The 22153-nt window shown below is 40.7% G+C and overlaps 1 protein-coding gene across 2 annotated transcripts in view; it reads right to left on the minus strand.

Moving 5' to 3' along the window:
* CEP85L (centrosomal protein 85L) overlaps window positions 1-22153 on the minus strand; it is a 177743-nt gene that overhangs the window by 23591 nt on the left and 131999 nt on the right. For both annotated transcript variants that reach the window (XM_074948308.1, XM_074948307.1), the window contains exons 5-6: window positions 4408-4525; window positions 1518-1694 (exon numbers count right to left, since the gene is read on the minus strand). In XM_074948308.1, the coding sequence (XP_074804409.1) occupies window positions 1518-1694; window positions 4408-4525 (295 nt within the window). The remainder of the gene's footprint in view (window positions 1-1517; window positions 1695-4407; window positions 4526-22153) is intronic.

A 22153-nucleotide genomic window follows, 5' to 3' on the forward strand; every position in this document is an offset into this window, starting at 1 on the left:
CGGGCTAACACCAGTGAAGCTGCCTATAGTTTTCTCATCCCTCCAGGAGAGGCTAATGCTATCTTAGTGAGTTGTTTTTACTGCTCCCTCAGCCAGCATTCTCTCGCCCCTGTTCTGAATGTTCCACTTTAGGGAGTGTCAAATATAAAGGGAAGGGTAACCACCTTTCTGTATACAGTGCTATAAAATCCCTCCTGGCCAGAGGCAAAATCCTTTCACCTGTAAAGGGTTAAGAAGCTAAGGTAATCTCGCTGGCACCTGACCCAAAATGACCAATGAGGGGACAAGATACTTTCAAATGTGGAGGGGGGAAAAAAGGCTTTTGTCTGACTGTGTGATACCTTTGCCGGGAACAGATCAAGGATGCAAGCCCTTCAACTTCTGTAAAGTTAGTAAGTAATCTAGCTAGAAAATGCATTAGGTTTTATTTGTTTTGGCTTGTAAATTTGCTGTGCTGGAGGAAATGTGTTTTCCTGTTTTTGTGTCTTTTTGTAACTTAAGGTTTTGCCTAGAGAGATTCTCTATGTTTTGAATCTGACTGCCTGTAAGATTATCTTCCATTCTGATCTTACAGAGTTGTTCTCTTATCTTTTTTGTTCTTCTAATAAAGTTCTGTTTTTTAAGAATCTGACTGCGTTTTTTGGGTCTTAAAAATCCAAGGCTGGTTTGTGCTCATCTTGTTTATTCTTAAGCCTCCCCAGGAAAGGGCTTGGGGGGATATTTTGGGGAAAGAGGAACTCCAAGTGGTCCTTTGCCTGATTGATTGTTAAATTACTTGGTGGTGGCAGCGTTTTACCTAATGCAAGGGCAAAGACTTTGTGCCTTGGGGAAGTTTTAACCTAAGCTGGTAGAAATAAGCTTAGGGGGTCTTTCATGCGGGTTCCCACATCTGTACCCTAGAGTTCAGAGTAGGGGAAGGAACCTAGACAGGGAGGACTAGCAACACAGGCATTTTTAAAAAAAGGTTTCCAGAGTTACATCCATATTAACAAGTTCCAATCCATGTGGCAGCCATGTTAAAAAAACTGCTACAGGCTATGGTACCTGTGGCAGTATATAGCATCTGTTTGGCTATTATTATTTGTTACCTGTATTACAGTCACACCTAGGGCTTCACTGCAGTAGGCACTGAACACACATACAAATAGCAAGACTGCCCCTGTCCAAGAGGGGTTTTTTTAAAATGAAAAACCAAAAGCCCTTTTCACCCTGGACAGGGAAATCATAGTGCCACTCTATTGACAGGATCGAAGTTTGGTACACTTCTACTGGGCATGAGTCACACTGTGATACTCCAGTTTCACGCAGTGCAGCGCCACTGAAATCAAGTAATTGCATAACACCATGTAACACTGGAACAAGTGGTGAATCAGGCCCGGCATGTTTAAATGCCATATTGTGGACTGGCTATAGACACCACAGGATAAATTAGAGCCTACACATTAGTTGCTTTCTACTTAAAAAGTTCTGATACACCATGGCACAAAAGGTGAAATCTAAACATGAAAGCCACTTACTTTCTCTTCCATCTTCTTTTTCTCTTCACTGGATTTGTTTGAAATTTGCTTGAGAAACTCATTGAGTTGCATTTCCTTATTCTCAACTGATGCAAGCTTTTGCTCAAGCTCCTCACAGTGGGATACCGATCTTTCTGAAAATGGAGCTTGCAATGATGTGATCTCATATTGTGGATGCTTTAAAAACAAGAAAAAAGTATAGTTAAAGTACAGCTGACCTTAGCTCTTCGAGAAAACCCTCTCACTTGGTAGATTTAAAAATACAGTGCCTGGCTTACAAAGAAAATGCACACATGCTACAACATGTTTACTGAGGAGAGGTGACACAGCACAAGCTACGAAAAATAACTGCACTGGTGTTCATTAGGCTACATCTACACTACAAGCCCAGTGATTCCCCTGCTCACATACACATACTCATGCCAGCTCTCAGCAAGCTAGCACGGCTGTAAATAGCACAAACGGGGGAATCGCAACTTAAGCTCATAGGGAAGGCATAGTCTTATACAACACCACGTTTTTTTGTACGCAGATAGAGTGGGACTTAATTTTCAGTCAGTATCGGATGTCTGAGCTATTTATAAGCATCAAAAAAATAAGCTAACCAATTTATTTGAGCATAAGCTTTCGTGAGCTACAGCTCACTTCACTGGATGCAAGTGATGCATCCAATGAAGTGAGCTGTAGTTCACGAAAGCTTATGCTCAAATAAATTGGTTAGTCTCTAAGGTGCCACAAGTACTCCTTTTCTTTTTGCGAATACAGACTAACATGGCTGCTACTCTGAAACCTGTCAAAAAATAAGCTAATACACCATGAATTTCTGGAAGTTATACTTTGTGGAGCAGGAGAATATCTGAATTTGGCAATCAGACCTTAAAACGAAAAATTACGATGATCTCCATAACATGTTTAAAGGGACAGGGTCACATCAAATTTGGCTCCAAATTTAGGTTTTTTTTTTTTTTTTTTTTACAGAAGGCAAGACATCTGTAGTGTTTCCAACCCCAAACACTGCACTATAACCCAAAAAGCAAGCCAGACTACAAATGACTATGAACAAACCAAAATATTGCAATGGTGCTTACATCTTTAGCTTTTTGAAAGAGGGTAAGCATGATTATCCCTATATTTCAGATGGAGAAACTGAGGTACAGAAAGGTGGAGTGACTTGCCCAAGATCAAAGAAGTGGCAGAGCCAAGAACAGAACCTATGTTTCATATCTGCTGCTCTATCTACTGCACCAAGCTGCCTCCTCATTTCACAGGAGTGAAAATTACATTTCTGTTTTCACTGTCCATGGTGAGAGAAGCGCAAGATGGAGACAGGTAGCATGAGTGATGAAAAGTAAATTGCGTTTTTTTTTAAAAAAAAATCTTTCCCTTTCCATAATCTACACTGGAATTTATGAGGCAATTTGATTTTGTTAAAAGACATGATTTTTGAGCTGACAACGTCCCTTTAACAAAACGGACAAAATAGAATAATTTTTAAAATCTTTTCAAAGATTAAACTATGTATGAGGAATACAGTTAAGAAAAATAACTCCCAGGAATAGATGCTGAATAAACCAATTAAAGCAGAAATCCTCTGAGGCTTGATTTTAAAAATGCTATTATGAAAAGCCTTCATTAACATTTTACATAAAGTTTATTATTTACATGATTATATGTACAATTGTGTGCAACACCCTTTTGCTAAATAAATAAATAAATAAAACCAACCCAGAACATCCTTGCAGGTTTTGGGGTCACTGCCCCTTTCATGTAGAAAAAAAAGTCAATACTTTTTTCTTCAAACTCACATCCACCCAGTCTCTAGTAGGTAACTATTTCAGTATAGAAAAGCATGTTTACAATTTTAAAATAATTTTACAAAATAAGGAGATTTTGCAGAAGTGCCTACAGCTGGGATTAAGCACCTAAATCCCTGAGGCACCTGAAAATCTTTCCCTAAATAATTAACAATGCATGGTGTTTCCATTTCAGTCAATACATTTGTTAGCTTACAGGCATGCTAAATTATCCGCCCCAAAAAGCCAATGATCAGGCATTCAGATTCCTCTTTCTATGGGCTTATACATACACTGGGCCAGGTCTTCAGCTGGGGTACATCACTATAGCTCCAATGACATAACTGGAGTTATGCTTAAGTACATGAAGTGAGGATCTGGTCCACTGATTGTAACAACAAAAAGGTTAAGGTGATACAAGGGAAACAGGATAGGAGAATATTTTGTCTACGCTTGTCATTGTCATTCCCCCCCCCCCCACCACCTTCCCTCTAGATGCATCTTTGGCTACTATCCCAGGTCCTACTTAAGTGTCCCTGCCAAATTTGTTGTCTTGTTCTGCCATGCAAAGTTACTCCATTGGTCCCTTGCTTGACCATCACAGCCCAGGCTTCTACATCTTTTCCATTTATTTTAAGGTGCTGAACTTCTGACACTATAGCGAACATTGTAATGTTACTTTTGTTCAACCTCTTCTTTTTTATATCTCTTCCTCATTTAACTTCATCTCTAACATTACCCTGCGCCCTGTCTTAGAGATCCCTCTGCTGGCTGAATACTATGATGGCTCTAACCTCAGTCTTCACAACACACTTTTTTTCAGATTTCAAACACACACACAATAGTAAAATTAATGTTAAGCATAAAATATACTTACTATAAAAATACTTAAACACTTCTGCAATTACTGGAGAAAAGGACATTTAACAGAACATTCTGAAATGTATGCAAAGTATGAGTATTAGGCATTATTATAGACATACAATTTAAACAGTTTTAGTTTTTGGCCTGCAGTGAACTGTGAACATGCCCTCAGGTATTTCTGATGCGTTCAGTTAATATATATTGAAATACCTAAACAAAGATAACCATTTTACCTGTAAATTAGTCACGTAAGATTCTTCACAATTCACAAGATGGCTCAGCCTGGCATGTTGAGCCCGTAATTCATTCTCCCTTATCTTCTGATGTAAACTGTTAATTTGTTGCTTCTGCCTGTAATACATAAAGTCAAATTACTTTGGGGGGTGGGGAGAAGGAGAGAAAACCATGAATCTTGAAGATTTATATTTCATAACACTCTAGCAATAAAGACCAACCTTCAACTTACTTTGAGCACGTGAAACAGAAAACTATAGGCTCCACTTGGCCAAAGTTAGATGTTTCACCATAATGAATCTATAGTAACCCTGGGATTTCCCACAACAGCCTATCTGAAATTAATCCAGATTAGGGCCAGAACTGGAGTTCCACTAGGCCAGGGGTGGGCAAACTTTTTGGCCCGAGGGCCATATCAGGGTTGCGAAACGGTATGGACGGCTGGGTAGGGAAGGCTGTGCCTCCCCAAACAGCCTGGCTCCCGTCCCCTATCTGCCCCTTCCCACGTCCCGCCCCCCTCAGAACCCCCGACCCATCCAACCCCCCCTGCTCCTTGTCCCCGACCTCCCGGAGCCCCACCCCCATCCAACCATCCCCCCTTGCTCCTTGTCCCCTGACTGCCCCGACCCCATCCACACCCCCGGCCCCTGGCAGGCCCCCCAGGACCCACAACCCATCCAACCCCCCCTTGTCCCCTGATCACCCCCTCCCAGGACCCCCTGTTCCTAACTGCCCCCCAGGACCCCACCCCTATTCAACCCCCTCTGCTCCCTGTCCCCCCACTCCTAGGACCCCACCCCCTATCCAATTTCTGCTAAGATACATGGTCACATATATTCCCCATAAAGCATATACAAAATGAGCTAAATTCAGCCTGGAGAATCCAGGTGGAACTCCTATGGAAGTGTGTCTTGAGACCACCATGAATTTGACAAGCAGAGATGTCTTTTATACCAGGGGTTAGAAAAGGGGCAGGGCTACACCTGCTTTTGCTCCTCTGGTTGCATGTTATGCTTTTTTCACATAACTGAAATTTACACACCAACAGGGGGCAGAAGAAAGTTTAAAAGGAAAAGCCATGACCATAAAATAAGGATGGCAGTGTTTAACCTAAGGTCCTCCTTTTAGTTCCTTTTTCTGCTTACTATTTTCTCTTCTGACTACTTGACAAATGAGCTATAGTGCATTTAAGTTTACACAGCACTAGATATCAAAGTTGTACAAGTTAAACTACTTTATTGCTTGCACCAATCTTCCCACCAGTTTACACCAGAGGCATAAATTATACCACTATTTATAAAATAACTGGATTTGAACTACTATGGTTAGAGGGCCAAACACAACCCTGGATGTCAATTTACAAGTCAATGGAGTTACATCAGAGATACATATGGCCCAAGAAGTCCACTAATCTCTTTCCTCAGAGACGGGGCTTCCTATGGTCAACTACAATCAGCTTTGTCACACTGGCCGGTGAAAACCTTAAAGGGACACAGATACCTTGGTGGGACATTATTTAGAAACAATAAAAATTCTGCATCTCTCTCATTCTTTGTATTTCTCCTCCATTTTTCCCTCCCCTCCACCCTTTTTGTATTGTTCTGTGGTGTTTTTGGTTAGTTGATTGGTTTTGTTTTATTATACTAGGAGGGATTTGCTGGGGAACAGGATCATTGATTAAGTATTCATCTGTTCCTGCTGCTTATACATCATCTAAATTCACAAACCTATTTGTGACATCACAATTAAATTCTTTGGAGATTATATCCTGCGGTGAGTGGGGATAAACAGCAGGAGCAGATTAATTTCTAAGGAAAGAGATCCACCTTTGAGCAAAACAGCTTAAAAAAAAACACCCATAAAAATTATAATCCATAACCAGAGTGGTTTCTAAACTGAATGTCTTCCAAATATTCCCAGGAGGCATCAAAAGGTTTTAATAAAAGTAAAACAGCAAGAAATGGAAAAAACATGAAAAGTTGGTTAGGGAAAGGAATCCTTGATTAGTTAGGTAAGGAGTCTCTGAGGCCAAATCATGGGAGAAAAAAAAGTAAAACCACACACACAAAAGCCCACTTGAGGGATTTTTTTTTTTAGCCAGGAAAATTCATCCAGCTGGCTATGAACAGACTGTGTCCCATTTATTCCAGCTCAAAGAGGGATTTGCTGCTTAAAAAAAGTAAATTTACGTGTCCCAAAAATGTTTGTTGCATACGGTGTGGTACATATTATACATGTGTTGGAATGTATGGAAAAAATATAAGAAAGGCTTAACTGTACAGCCTATTAAGACCATTCATTAAATATAATTCATAAGAATAAATAAATTTCAAGATGTCCTATGATACAATGAAACAATTTTTTTTTTAGCCACCTCTCCTCCTCCTTCCCAACCTATGTGGAAGGAATGAGCCCAGTTAAGAAGGAATGAGTAACACTGGAAAAAAATTAAATTTGCTCTAAAAGAGGAGGAATGCTACAATAAACAATTTCGATTTGGGTCTTTATGCACTATTGCATTTCAAATAATAGTAATAACAAGAGCTGCAAATCCTGGCATGGAGGGAGAGGATTTGAACGTAGAGAGTATGTGATCTTTACTAGAAAGAGACACACAACATTACGAAAGAGATGATGAGGTCTTCATAAATTCTCATGTTCTTGGTCACAATCACAAAGGATGGGCAGAACCAAGTTCAGCAAACTCATTTAATATGAGACCTCTTAATCTGAGGTCAAAGTAGGACGATAAAAGGTGAACAGTCATTATTGTGCATACGTATTTCATTAGAACATTTTCACCAAGTCTGATTTAAATTATGTAAGTAACCATGACTCAACTGTTGAAGCAACTGCACTCTCCTATTCTTTTGGTTGATCATATCTCAACATTTGCTTTACATTTGCATTCCTGAACAGATACTAAACAGTTGAACTGAGCATTTAAAAATACCACTGAACTTCAAAATACATCACTTTTTTTTTTTTTAAACCAATTCTCTTCCCACTAATCCCCAGAGGAAGATAAAATGAGCCAAATTAATCCCTGGTGTAAATGACTACAGTGGATTGAATTTGTCTCAATATTTTTCTGTTCAGCCTGCAAAGCATAGTTAGAATTTATCTGCCATCCTAAAACCTTGTCAACAAAAGACATCAAGGAAAGGTTTTCATAGATGATGTAATTCTTGTGCAACTGTCTTCCTGAAGATGAACTCTCTACAGTAAACTAACTTCAGGCCATAGGAAAACAAAACTATGAAAGTTGATGGCTATTCATGAACAAAGAATGAAAAACAAACGTTACAGAAATATATTCACTATATGCATATAATCCTATAAGTCTTTGGAGTTCTCTGACAATGAAAGACCTCACACCACGTGCATTTCATTGCTGATGTTGTCATATGCTAGGATAGTTTTAATCCTTTGTTACCCCACAGCTGTTACGACTAATCCACTATATAACCACAGGCTGCGAGGGCTTTGTTTAAAAAAAAGTGTGTGTAAGAGGTTCAGATGACCTCACAAATATAGCCTATGCATGACAGTGGAAATACTATACCTGACAGCCTGCCTGTCTTCAGCTAATAATTCTAGCACTTTCAAGAAGACTCTTTAGGCTCTTTTCAAGCCTCTGCTCAGATAAATGGCAAAGTTTAATATCAAGGTTGGTAGGCCAAAACAATTAACCAACCTTGAAACAGATAGCTAGTTTCACCTTCCAGACGGACCTATTATTAGACTAGGTCAGCTTTAATATTAATCACCTTAACAGTGTGCTCTGTCTTCATAAAGGACAAAACTAGAGCTCACTGATATTTTTTGTTTTGAAATTGATGTTTGGAAAAAAAAATTCAAATTCACACCCCTATCCCCAAATTATCTGCTGTGGTCATGTTTTTTTTTCTTGTTTGTTTTTTCAAATTGCATTTTTCAGCCAGCTATAGCTAAAATGTATGTCTGACTGCAATGAAAAACAAACAAACAATCTCGTTCATTCACAGGACCACCATTCTCTCACGAAAGGCCATCTCTCAAAATTCAATACTGAGTGTAGGAAAAAAGAAAGGACACCAACAACGTTACTTTTAATACATGGACTTTTAGTTACTTCAGCTCAGTTTCTCTACTGTGAGCCAGAAGATAATTAAGAAAGTGTTTTGGGGTTGGTTTGTTTGTTTTTTAAATCTCAGACTTGGCTTCTTGTGTATGCCAGCAGGGTCAGCCTGAGGAAAGGGGGTGAGCAGAAATGACTTGCATACCTCTAAAGTGCCAGTTAAAGGAGCTGCATTCAAGGGAAGCAAAGCTATGTTTTTATATAAAACAAACACTGAGAAATGAAAGCACGCTTTTTGGGAGCGGTGTTTTTATATATAATCCCTATGAAGGAATCTTCATTAAAAGGAGGTATTACGGTCTACTTTTGTTGCCAAATAATTGATACAAATATAACATTGAAGTTGCTTTTCAAAAAGATTTGAGTCTGCAAGACATCTCAAATCTTTTCACCTTTTCCTCAAGGCATAAAGAAAGCTCTGATCCAGGAGCAGAAGAGAAAACTTTGAAGCTTCTTTTTAACAACATGAAAGATCCTGTTGTACCCAGAACACCATATTCAATTTCCACAGAAAAATTCTGCAGTGTAGCAGTTTCATTTTTGGGGGGTAAAATGAATTTTAAAATGTGTTTTTCTTCTCAGACATGATCTGCTTGTTATATTCTGATTATAGCAATATCTTTCTCTTCCCTTGATCTCCTACAAAATTTCAAATCAGTATCCTGAGGGTATGTTCTTTGTTGGTCCCCTTACCTCCCCCTCCCCATTTTTTTTTTAAAAACACCAACCATCATTATAAATCTCAAAAGCCACATTCAATCTTGATATGTCCAGCGTGCAACCCAACTGAAGTCAAAGGGGTTACCCAACGCGTGCATCAGACTACACCTGGTTCCTACATATTACATTCCCAAGTCCCAAATGCCACATGCAAGATCCTGATATACCTACAGTAAACCCTTTTACTTTTCATGAAAAGATGTGTTCCCTTCTATTTCCACCTTTTGTAAAATCTGCAAGTCTTTTGTAAAATCCTTTTCTCTTTGCCATTTCTCCACCAAATACCTTTCATTTTTGCAAATCACTTTCAGACATCAACAATGTCTTAATTCCTGTGGATCAGTGGTGCTTGACGGTGTAGGGGAGGGAACACTAGCCACGGATGTTCATATAAAGACCTGGTTTTATCTGGACACATTATAATAATACTCAGCCCGACAATACCAAATGTTGTTTTAGCTAATTAGAGGCTACAGTTAATATGTCTTAAAGTGCATCTGAATCCAACTTAAAGAAAAAAATTACTTATAACAGTATATGCAGGTTACATAAAGGAAATACTTCTACTTAATACTATACAATGAGGAAGGAATATACAATACAGCCATAGTTATTCAAATGTCATGCGGGACACTGAAATTTCCCTATTAGCTAAAATTTTCCTTTGTACAAATTTATTCAATGCATTTAACAGATGTTAAAGGAGATAACCCTATGTCAGATAATAATGTGTTTCAGAAATTGGAGACTGTACTATACATAGCACTATCTTGTCTTCATCAACCTACGCTAACACACAGGCCAATATTAAGACTTCTTCATAACCCTTAGGACTAATCTATCTGATATCAAAGTACGTGGTAGGAGGACGACTCGTCTCAAAAGATCAGCTGCTTCTCTTTACATTCTGCCTGCCTGCATTCATGCTTCGAGCAGGCAGAACAGCCAAGACCTGGGGCCACCAGTTCTGACACATGGCAGAGCTCTGGAAACATGTTTCCCAGACCTCACAGAACTTGACCACCTGTGTAGAAGCCCTCTACACCAACATTCCACACAAAGATGGACTACAAGCCGTCAAGAACACTATCCCCGATAATGTCACGGCTAACCTGATGGCTGAACTTTGTGACTTTGTCCTTACCCATAACTATTTTACATTTGGGGACAATGTATACCTTCAAATCAGCGGCACTGCTATGGGTACCCGCATGGCCCCACAGTATGCCAACATTTTTATGGCTAACTTAGAACAGCACTTCCTCAGCTCTCGTCCCCTAACGCCCCTACTCTATTTGCACTATATTGATGACATCTTCATCATCTGGATCCATGGAAAAGAAGCCCTTGAGGAATTCCACCATGATTTCAACAATTTCCATCCCACCATCAACCTCAGCCTGGTCCAGTCCACACAAGAGATCCACTTCCTGGACACTACAGTGCTAATAAACGATGGTCACATAAACACCACCCTATACCAGAAACCTACTGACCGCTTTTCCTACCTACATGCCTCCAGCTTTCACCCTGACCACACCACACGATCCATTGTCTACAGCCAAGCTCTGCGATACAACCGCATTTGCTCCAACCCCTCAGACAGAGACAAACACCTACAAGATCTCTATCAAGCATTCTTACAACTACAATACCCACCTGCTGAAGTGAAGAAACAGATTGATAGAGCCAGAAGAGTTCCCAGAAGTCACCTACTACAGGACAGGCCTAACAAAGAAAATAACAGAACGCCACTAGCCGTCACCTTCAGCCCCCAACTAAAACCCCTCCAACGCATTATTAAGGATCTACAACCTATCCTGAAGGATGACCCAACACTCTCACAGATCTTGGGAGACGGGCCAGTCCTTGCCTACAGACAGCCCCCCAGCCTGAAGCAAATACTCACCAGCAACCACATACCACACAACAGAACCACTAACCCAGGAACCTATCCTTGCAACAAAGCCCGTTGCCAACTGTGCCCACATATCTATTCAGGGGATACCATCACAGGGCCTAATCACATCAGCCACACTATCAGAGGCTTGTTCACCTGCACATCCACCAATGTGATATATGCCATCATGTGCCAGCAATGCCCCTCTGCCATGTACACTGGTCAAACTGGACAGTCTCTACGTAAAAGAATAAATGGACACAAATCAGAGGTCAAGAATTATAACATTCATAAACCAGTCGGAGAACACTTCAATCTCTCTGGTCACGCGATTACAGACATGAAAGTTGCGATATTACAACAGAAAAACTTCAAAACCAGACTCCAGCGAGAGACTGTTGAATTGGAATTCATTTGCAAATTGGATACAATTAACTTAGGCTTGAATAGAGACTGGGAGTGGCTAAGTTATTATGCAAGGTAACCTATTTCCCCTTGTTTTTTCCTACCCCCCCCCCAGACGTTCTTGTTAAACCCTGGATTTGTGCTGGAAATGGCCCAACTTGATTATCATACACATTGTAAGGAGAGTGATCACTTTAGATAAGCTATTACCAGCAGGAGAGTGGGGTGGGGGGAGAGAAAACCTTTTGTAGTGGTAAACACCCATTTTTTTCATGGTTTGTGTGTGTAAAAAGATCTTCTGTACTTTCCACAGTATGCATCCGATGAAGTGAGCTGTAGCTCACGAAAGCTTATGCTCAAATAAATTGGTTAGTCTCTAAGTACTCAAGTACTTAGTGCCACAAGTACTCCTTTTCTTTTTGCGAATACAGACTAACACGGCTGTTACTCTGAAACCATGAGCTACAGACGTCTGTAGGCCCAGTTCAGCACTGGTAGAGCAGTTTTCAGTTTCCACGGTGCCATTTACCTTTTGCCTGAAGTTGTGCTCAGTGGCATCTCTGGGAAGATTCACAGAGCGAGGTAATGTAGGTTCACGATGATTGGCTGGCATTTTGTGAGAACTGGTTCTGTTCTATAAAGGTTCTTATACTGATGTCATAACCACAGAAGCTGATTGCCTCACAATCATGCATTAAGTGACATGCTAACATCTGTCATGTATCAATCATTCTCTTTCCCTCTCTCCGAGGAAGAATTGTGTGCACCGTGCAGTGTTTTATTTTGGTAGAAATTTGTTTTTAAGGCTTTTTTGTTCTTGTTTTTAAATGTACCCACTGCTGTGTATTCACATCAGCAAAGGCAAGGTTAAAAAAGTATGTCTTGCACTTGGAATGGAAGGAGATGAGGTTTATGATGGTCTTCATTCCCAGGTCTGCTCACAGCCTATGAAAGAACTGTCTTTTCAAAGTCATTTGGCTTTGTCCCTGGCCTCACAGAGGTGATGCGACAGAGTGGCAGCTAAAAAATGCTGCACAGTTGAGAGGGTTTCCTGTTAAATGCAGCTTGATGCAAGAAAGGATACTGTGATAGGATGTCCACCCCACACAGGTTTGGAAGAGGTTAAGGTAGCCAGGCCAATTAACTCCACAGGCACCTGGAGGAGCCAGGGAACAGGGAATGAAGTGATTGTGAGCAGGCCCACCTTGTGCAGGAACAGGCCAAGCCTATAAAGCCAAGTAGCTGGAAACTGATGGGGGCAGCTGGGAAAGGGCAGTCTCTCACTGGGAAGAGAGAGAAGGTTTGGAGCTGGTATTCCCAGAGAGAGAAGGGGAACCAGAGTGGTAGGAAGCAGTCCAGGGAAGGAGCAGTGACGGCAGAGGGAGGAAGCTGAGGGTCCCTGGACTGGAACATGGAGAATAGGGTGGGCCTGGGTTCCCCGAGGGCATGGAATAACTAAGGCAGTGAATGGGAAGACTACCTAGGACTGCTGATGGACTGTACTCCAGAGGGCTAAGTCATGAAGGGCTCTGGAGCAGAGGTGAGCAAACTATGGCCTGCGGGCCACATCCAGACCATGGGATCGTCCAACCCAGCCCCTGAGTTCCCGGCTGGGGAAGCTAGCGCCCCCCTCCCCCCACTGCTCCCCCTTCCCCCGCAGCCTCCTGCTGGGCGGTGCGGCTGCCAGACATGCTGCTCTGAGCAACATGGTAAGGGGGTTGGGGGTTGGATAAGGGGCAGAAGGTCCCGGAAGGGAGCAGTCAGGGAACAGGGGAGGGGGGAGGTTGGATAGGTGTGGGAGTGCCGGGGGCGGGGCAGTCAGGGCGCAGGGGTGTGGATAGGGGCCGGGGCAGACAGGGAGCGGGGGGGGGGTCTCGGGGGGGCGGTCAGGGGACAAGGAGCAGGGGGAGTTGGATGGTTGGGGGGTTTGAGGGGGGCAGGAAGTGGGAGGGGACCAGGCGGTTTGGGGAGGCATAGCTTTCCTACCCAGACCTCCATACAGTTTTGGAACCCCAGTGTGGCCCTCAGGCCAAAAAGTTTGCCCACCCCTGTCCTGGAGCGAGGGTTCTGGAGCGAGAGGAGCTGCAGACCACAATTGGACTGACAGCATGCAAATTGCGGATGGGGGCGTCTGTCTCAAGAACTAATACCCAGAGTGACCAGGAGGAGGAACCAGACCAGTGGGGAGTGGTGCACCCCAGGACAGATACGTACAGCATTTAATATACTGTGCCAATCCAGGTCTCACTCACAGCAGCCTAACCCCATAGGGACATTGTAATTTAGGGCCATATTCTGACAATCCTTATACCTTATGCAGGTGCACAGGAGCTGTGTATATGTGGGAGCTAATGCACCAGCTTCTCCTTGTGCCCCTCAAGTAAGGGCCTATCTGGAGTGCAGGGACTCCAGAGATGGCAGGGACCGTTCCTTCTCGATGCATATATCATTCCTCTTGCACCAGTCTTCAAAGCAGGCCTGCTATGCAAAAGGTAGCATGCCACTCCCCATGAAAACATGGAGCAGCAGGCACACTCCCTCCATCTGACAAGATGGCTGGTGTGACTCTAAGGGGCATGCTAGAGACCATAGGGAAGAATCTGTTCTGAGTATGCCAGTTTTAATTAATATGGCGAACAGTAAAGGACAGCTAGAGTTATGAAAGAGACAAGTGGTTTAAAGACTTCAAGGAGCAGAGAATCCTCCAGCAAGTGACCCGTGCCCCATGCTACAGAGGAAGGCGAAAAACCTCCAGGGCCTCTTCCAATCTGCCCTGGAGGAAAATTCCTTCCTGACCTCAAATATAGTGATCAGCTAAACCCTGAGCATATGGGCAAGATTCACCAGCCAGATACCACAGAGAATTCTTTGCTGGGTAACTCAGATCCCACCACATGTAACATCCCATCACAGGCCATTGGGCCTATTTACCATGAATATTTAAAGATCAATTAATTGCCAAAATCATGTTATCCCATCATACCATCTCCTCCATAAAAACTTATCAAGTTTAATAGTAAAGCCAGGTAGGTCTTTTGCCCCCACTGCTTCCCTTGGAAGGCTATTCCAAAACGTCACTCCTCTGATGGTTAGAAACCTTTGTCTAATTTCAAGTCTAAACTTCCCAATGATCAGTTTATATCCATTTGTTCTTGTGTCCACATTGGTACTGAGCTTAAATAATTCCTCTCCCTCTCTGGTATTTATCCCTCTGATATATTTAGAGAGTAATCATCTCCCCTCAACCTTCTTTTAGTTAGGTTAAACAAGCCAAGCTCCTGGAGTCTCCTTTCAGAAGACAGGTTTTCCATTCCTTGGATCATCCTAGTAGCCCTTCTCTGTACCTGTTCCAGTTTGAATTCATCCTTTTTAAACATGGGAGACCAGAACTGCACACAGTATTCCAGGTGAGGTCTCACCAGTACCTTGTATAACGGTACTAAAACCTCCTTATCTCTACTGAAAATACCTCGCCTGATGCATCCCAAGACCGCATTAGCTTTTTTCATGGCCACATCACATTGGCAGCTCATAGTCATCCTATGATCAACCAATACTCCAAGGTCCTTCTCCTCCTCTGTTACTTCTAATTGATGCGTCCCCAGCTTGTAACTAAAATTCTTATTAATCCCAAAATGCATAATCTTACATTTCTCACTATTAAATTTCATCCTATTACTATTACTCCAGTTTACAAGGTCATCCAAATCTTCCTGTATGATATCCCGGTCTCTCTCTAAATTGGCAATACCTCCCAGCTTTGTATCATCCGCAAACTTTATTAGCACACTCCCACTTTTTGTGCCAAGGTCAGTAATAAAAAGATTAAATAAGACTGGTCCCAAAACTGATCCCTGAGGAACTCCACTGGTAACCTCCCTCCAGCTTGACAGTTCACCTTTCAGTAGGACCCGCTGTAGTCTCCCTATTAACCATTTCCTTATCCACCTTTCAATTTTCATATTGATCCCCATCTTTTCCAATTTAACTAATAATTCCCCACGTGGCATGGTATCAAACGCCTTACTGAAATCTAGGTAAATTAGATCCACTGCGTTTCCTTTGTCTAAAAAAATCTGTTACTTTCTCAAAGAAGGAGATCAGGTTGGTTTGACATGATCTACCTTTTGTAAAACCATGTTGTATTTTGTCCCATTTACCATTAACCTCAATGTCCTTAACTACTTTCGCCTTCAAAATTTTTTCCAAGACCTTGCATGCTACAGATGTCAAACTAACAGGCCTGTAGTTACCCAGATCACTTTTTTTCACTTTCTTAAAAATAGGAACTATGTTAGCAATTCTGCAATCATACAGTACTACCCCTGAGTTTACAGATTCATTAAAAATTCTTGCTAATGGGCTGGCAATTTCGTGTGCCAATTCCTTTAATATTCTTGGATGAAGATTATCTGGGCCCCCCGATTTAGTCCCATTAAGCTGTTCAAGTTTCGCTTCTACCTCAGATATGGTAATATCTACCTCCATATCCTCATTCTCATTTGTCATGCCTGAAGTCTTTAAACCACAATTTGAGGACTTCAGTAGCTCACACATAGGTGAGTGGTTTTTCGCAGGAGTGGGTGGGTGAGATTCTGTGGCCTGCGTTGTGCAGGAGGTCAGACTAGATGATCATAATGGTCCCTTCTGACCTTAATATCTATGAAGTGCCAGGAAATGCTGATTTTGCACTTCATTTGCACCTCATCTCTTTTGCTTAAATAAAGATCTCACCGGAAATCTCACATTAGTAGCTAATATTCCACATGGCACAAAGGGCACTGCACATTATTTTCAGAGTGGAATTCATCAGGATGTGAGCGATCTTGGATTGTCTCCAGTGACCAGTATTAATAAACAGGCCTGTTTAAGATAAAAATTCTTTCTGACTCTCCCAAAATGTTAGGAGGACAGAATGGACACTAACGTCGCTTTCTCACGTTCAAAACATACCAGTCTCCTTGAGGCTGGCTAATTAAAGCCACACCCCTTTTACATATATCCATGTATGCACACAGAGCATGCACACCACCCCATAACTGGGGGTGATATCTATGTAATAAATTGCATTCATCATGCACCTTTAACCAGCTCACCTGCTTTCTCACCCCTAATCTAAATCCTGAGGGAGATTGTCCTAACATTACTAATAGCCTCAAAGAGCTGGGGGGATGGGTATTTCATTCTTTTAAATCAGCCTCCCAGAGAAATATTTCCGTCTTCGCTTTCAAATTTATGCTCCGAGTCTCTTCATCGGAATATTTAGTTCTACACCAGTGTCAGGTTTAAGGTCCAGTACCTTAGAGAACTTCAAAACTTAGGAATAGGAGCTTTATCCATCGGACAGGGATATTACCAATTTTATAACAGATCAAATGGCAACTGGAATGTCACAAGTTACTGAGAAATAGATGCATTATATTATTATTTATTATTGTATTGGGATAGCACACAAAAGCCCGTTAAGATCAGGATATACATGATAGAATAATGTGGCCTCATTACTCAGGAACGCTAAAGCCATGAGTGAATTATGCAGGTAATTTTGAAAGGAGGGCCAATAATCTTTATATAATGTATCGCCTCCCTGTTTCAGAGAAACTGTTATAGAGATTTTTTAAAATGGATACAATATTTCATATCCCTTTGCTGGTAAAGCTGGGTTCTCTTGGGACGATGAGTCCAAATGCACAGAGCACTGAGAGGGAGGAAAATGGTAAGTAATACATTTTAGAAAGTTCTAAAAATGGTGTAAAGTAAGTTTTTCATACCCAAAAGTATCATGTCTCTCAAGTCCAGTATCTCAAGACCTCCAAGTACCAAATCCTAAAGCTCTGGTCACTGATAAGGGATGGCAGTGGAGAAGGTCCTCATTTGTAATGAAATAAAGCCCCGGTTTCTTCATGAGCTACCTTAAACCTGCCATTGGTTCAAACTGAACACTGCTCATTCCCGGTCCTCTGGAGAATTTAATTTTGGCATGGAGAAAGGAATACCACATTTGGAAGTTAGGAGGAAACATTTATCTGGAATGTTATTTTTTTTACATGGCTGCTTTTTAGAGCAGCCTAGAAATTTGAGTGTTAGAATAAGGCCCAAGGGAAATGGTTAGTGGTGAGAGTGCAGGTGAGGCAGTCAAAGGTATACACAACAACTGTTTTTTATCACACGGCTTTGCTATTTATCACATGGCTATAACTACCACAGGGAATATATAGAAGGTGGAAAGGGAGAAAGATACACAGAGTTGTCTGCTCAGAAAAAGGGCTGGTTCCTCCACAACATTGTGGGAGTTCTGTAGTTTTCTAAAAAAGAGTGCAGACATCAGTGGAAGGGTGAGAAGTGCTGTTTCACATTGGTTTTGTGCTAAAAAAACTAGAGGTTTAAAAAAAAAAGATACAGCATACTTCAAATCTCATACCAAGTTTAAATCTACTATGTAGCCTATGAAAATGTGGAGAAAGACTTTTTAATATCTTCATTTCCATTGTATTGATCTAAGTTGTAGCCACTTGTGGAAAGGTTGAGCTTACATGATTTTTTTTTTTTTTAAATGACAAAATCACCATGAAAGTTTACTAGTCAAGGTACAAAACCTTCACACTCATCTCTTACGAAAAATGATCCAGGATAAGGAAAAAGCCAATTATATTTTACTCAGTTGCTCTCCAAAAATGCATTATTCTGACTGTGTGGGTGAGTAAAATTTTAAACATGCTCCCAGTGGGCCATAAATATATTGGTCTTGATCTAATGCATGGAACTCCCATTTACATCACAGACTGTTGCACATTCATATCTAAAAGAGTATATGCCTCTGAACAGGCCATTCATGAATTCACTACCCTCCCTTTCTCAAATCGCTGCAAAAATTACTATTTCAAAATGCCATTTCTATGCACACAGTAATACTGTAGACCTTGACAAAATACTCAAATCAAGAGAGCTACAATTAAGCACTGAATAATGGATACTGGCAGTAACATGCACATGATCCAATCACACACAGTATGATGTCAACAAATCAAGACAAAATAATTTCACAAAAGGAAAGAAAATGGATCTAATTCAGCCGTCTAAATGAAAGCTCTAAACACAATTCAGCTAGGGGTATGAAGCCAATGATTTAGCAGCTGTTCTAAGAATCTAAACGTTATTATACCCTGAGGAATGAAAGCTAGTTGCTAAAATTCTAACCTTTACATTTACCTTTCCTTAAAAATAAGCTGTTTGGATGCCCCTAAGCTGTTTGGAAGAGAACACTGCAATCATTGCCGAGTGCAGTGGTATTTTCAGTAGCTTATGTCATATGTTCAAATATTTGGCATTTATTCATACAACCGTTACACATAGTGCCAGTATTGCCTAACTTTGTATTGCAAATGCCTAGACGTAATGAGAAAAGGAGGACTTGTGGCACCTTACAGACTAACAAATTTATTTGAGCATAAGCTTTCGTGAGCTGCAGCTCACTTCATCGGATGCATTGGTTGTAATGGTTGGTCAAATTCAGAACCACTCCAAATATTATAAAACAAGGTTACAATTTTAACATTTTTAATATACAAAGCAAAACAGAAGCTTGCAGAATTCAAATGCGACACTGGCATTTACCAAATCAATAGAAGAACTCGCTGCTCCCTCTAGTGTTAAAAATAAGATGTCACATGTCAAAACAAAATCCTTGAGAAATAACACAATAAAGTGAAAACAATCCAGGTTTGGCTATGTTTTCAAGCTACTTTGTACTGTGTCTAGTAGAGCATTCAGCTTGTAAACATTACAATAGCAGCAGCACATCTGCTCTTAAGGCAAATCCTAATCCAGGGCTCGATCATTCCTCATGAACCTGTGTGTGGAGGGGAAAGACCATGTACATCTCTCTCACTGGTTGTGTTTTCGCGCAGTCATAGCCTCTCATGCATTTGCCTCAGAAGAGGAGATGGATCTGGACCAGTTTTTACTCTGTCTTCATGACTGAATAAAAACTGATCTCAGTCTCTGAGGCATTAAGATATGCAATTTTTAGAAGTACCTTTTCAATACTCCAAATGAAAATAATTGCCTTTTATCTACTTATTGATACTATTGTGTTTATATGTGCTCAGCTTTCAAGCTGATCTACAGAATGGGACTCCAACTGATTTTGAACTACTCACTTAGTAAATCTGCTGCTCAACATGGTAAAAAGAAAAGGAGTACTTGTGGCACCTTAGAGACTAACCAATTTATTTGAGCATAAGCTTTTGTGAGCTACAACTCACTTCATCGAATGCTACTCTGAAACCTGTCAACATGGTAACTGGAATAAAAAGTGAACCAATTTTTCTATTACAAATGGAACCAGGTGGGTTGTTTTTTTTGTTTGTTTGTTTTTTTTAAATTCTACTCTAATCTTTGGCTTACCACTGACAGGAAACTACCAAAATGCACTTTTGTGCATACTGAGCACTATTCACTGAAGTACTTTTAAGACAACTTGAAACTGGTTTGATTTCAGCTATCCACCTTTTACTATATTTCAAATGCTTAAGACACAGAAAAGGATGTTTGTCCAGTTTTCTGATCCAGAGTGCTTGTTTTTTGCTTCTTCTCAGGTGGAAGGAGGTGGCAGGGTTTTTTTTTTTTTAATTTTTTAAACAGTGAAGTAACATTGAATTATCCAAAGCGATTTTAAACCTAAAACATCCATTGTCTGCACATCATTAGACCAAAGTGCACGTGCTGTAGATTTGGGTGGGAGGTGCAAAGGTGATTTATATCTCTCCCAATTCTAGACAACTGTTGCAGGGTCAGTCCCTAGCACTGTCAGAACAATGTAAGTGCAACATTTAAAAACAACTTACTCTGTTACTAATGTCCCCAGCACTGAAACAGAAGCCAGAGATTGGTGTAGGATAGATATGTCCCAGCCATGCTCCTTTTTATCTGACTATGTCCTGTATTGGGCAGGAGGGAACAGGTGGGATGGATGAGAGCACCGGGGAAGAAAATCCAGCCCATTATGTGGAAGGCCAGCACTATAGCATTGCTCTGATTTCCACAGAGATGAGGAAAGAGGTGTTTTAGAAAAAGCATTTGTATTAAACTAGCTTTCTGGTGTTGTCAAGTTACCAGTTTGTTACCAACTGGATTTTACATTAGCTCAATGTCAACCACGGTTTAAAAGAGAGACCCCAACAACCTCACAGGCCTCCATAAAACACATAAAAAGTTGTCTCCCCCAAGCATCTACAATCAAAACTACAGGAAACAAAATGAGTTTTTCCTCCTTTTCCCTAAGCACAGACTCTGCAATTTAAGAATCAACTTGAACTGTGGGCAATTTGGCAAAAGAACACCAGTGCTAACAATGACTGGTTTTGTTTTTTTAATACCCAGTGTAAACACATCCTTCCAAAAATGAGTTAAAAGTACGGTCCTGCAGGCAGAATAATATAGGGCGGAGTCAGGAGATGTAGGTTCTATTCCTAACTCTATCCTTGGTTCCCCATGTCCCTCTTTGCCTTAGTTTCCTCACTGGCAAAACCAGGATAATGCCTACCTGTGCAAGTGCTTTGAAATCTGTAGATGAAAGATATTATTAGAGATAAATATTATGAACCAAAGGCACCTCACAGGATTTCACATGGAGTGCAAAACACCAATTATGATCAATAGTGCCATATTTCTGCACTATGAAACAGGAACCTAACCTTGTTTTCTACATTAAAAGAGCCAACAGTGTTATATACTGTTTTTGGTTAGTTTTGTAACTGTCAAAACTTTGTAAAAACTGTTAAAAGAAAGCCGGTTTTAATTCTCAACTTTAAACGTCACAAAAATATAAGCGTTAGATTATTTAAAAATATCTCAAATCATTGGTTTTAAAAATAATGATTTACAGATTGTTTTAAAGCAAGCACTTTGCCAAAATGAAGGATTGCTACTCAGGAGGAAATCCTTCCTGTATAGTGTTATTAAGCTGCATGATGGTAATTCACTACATGCTTAACACTAGTGCTGAGTATCTACTTAAAGCAAAATGAATGTGAGGTCACTAAGGTTTTGTTGTGCACCTTTAATAGCTTCCATTATGCATTCTACCACATTTAGTTGAATAAGTAGTAATCAGCGTAACAGACTTTTCCGAGAGATGCACAAGGACCTGTTTTTCCTGTCATCATTGCAAACAGAACATGTAGGAAGAGAACTAAATTAAACACTGCTACAGAGGGAAAAGGGCTGAGAATTACACTAGTCAGACTTTTTGCCATTCAAAATGCCAGGTAAAAATGCTTTTTTTTGCCAGGTAAAAATACTTGATGGCCATCCCAAGAAAAAAAAGCAACAAAATCAGATAGTTAGAATTCAAAAAATCATTTTAGTCGAATAGAAGTTCATGATCAGTTGTAATCATGAAATGTTTAACAGAAGGGGAATGAAGAAACGTAGAAACATGAAAACCATGTTAGCTGCCATCCTCTAAAATCTAAACGCATAAGGTGAGATGCCAGCTAAAATGGCCACAGTGGAGTAAACCCCTAATCTGGCTGGGAAAAAATCCTGTCACTGGAACTGAGAGACAGCTATAGACTGTGCTCCACAGACACCCTCACAA

This window comes from Natator depressus, chromosome 3, assembly GCF_965152275.1.
Source record: "Natator depressus isolate rNatDep1 chromosome 3, rNatDep2.hap1, whole genome shotgun sequence".
Classification (NCBI taxonomy): Eukaryota; Metazoa; Chordata; order Testudines; family Cheloniidae; genus Natator; species Natator depressus.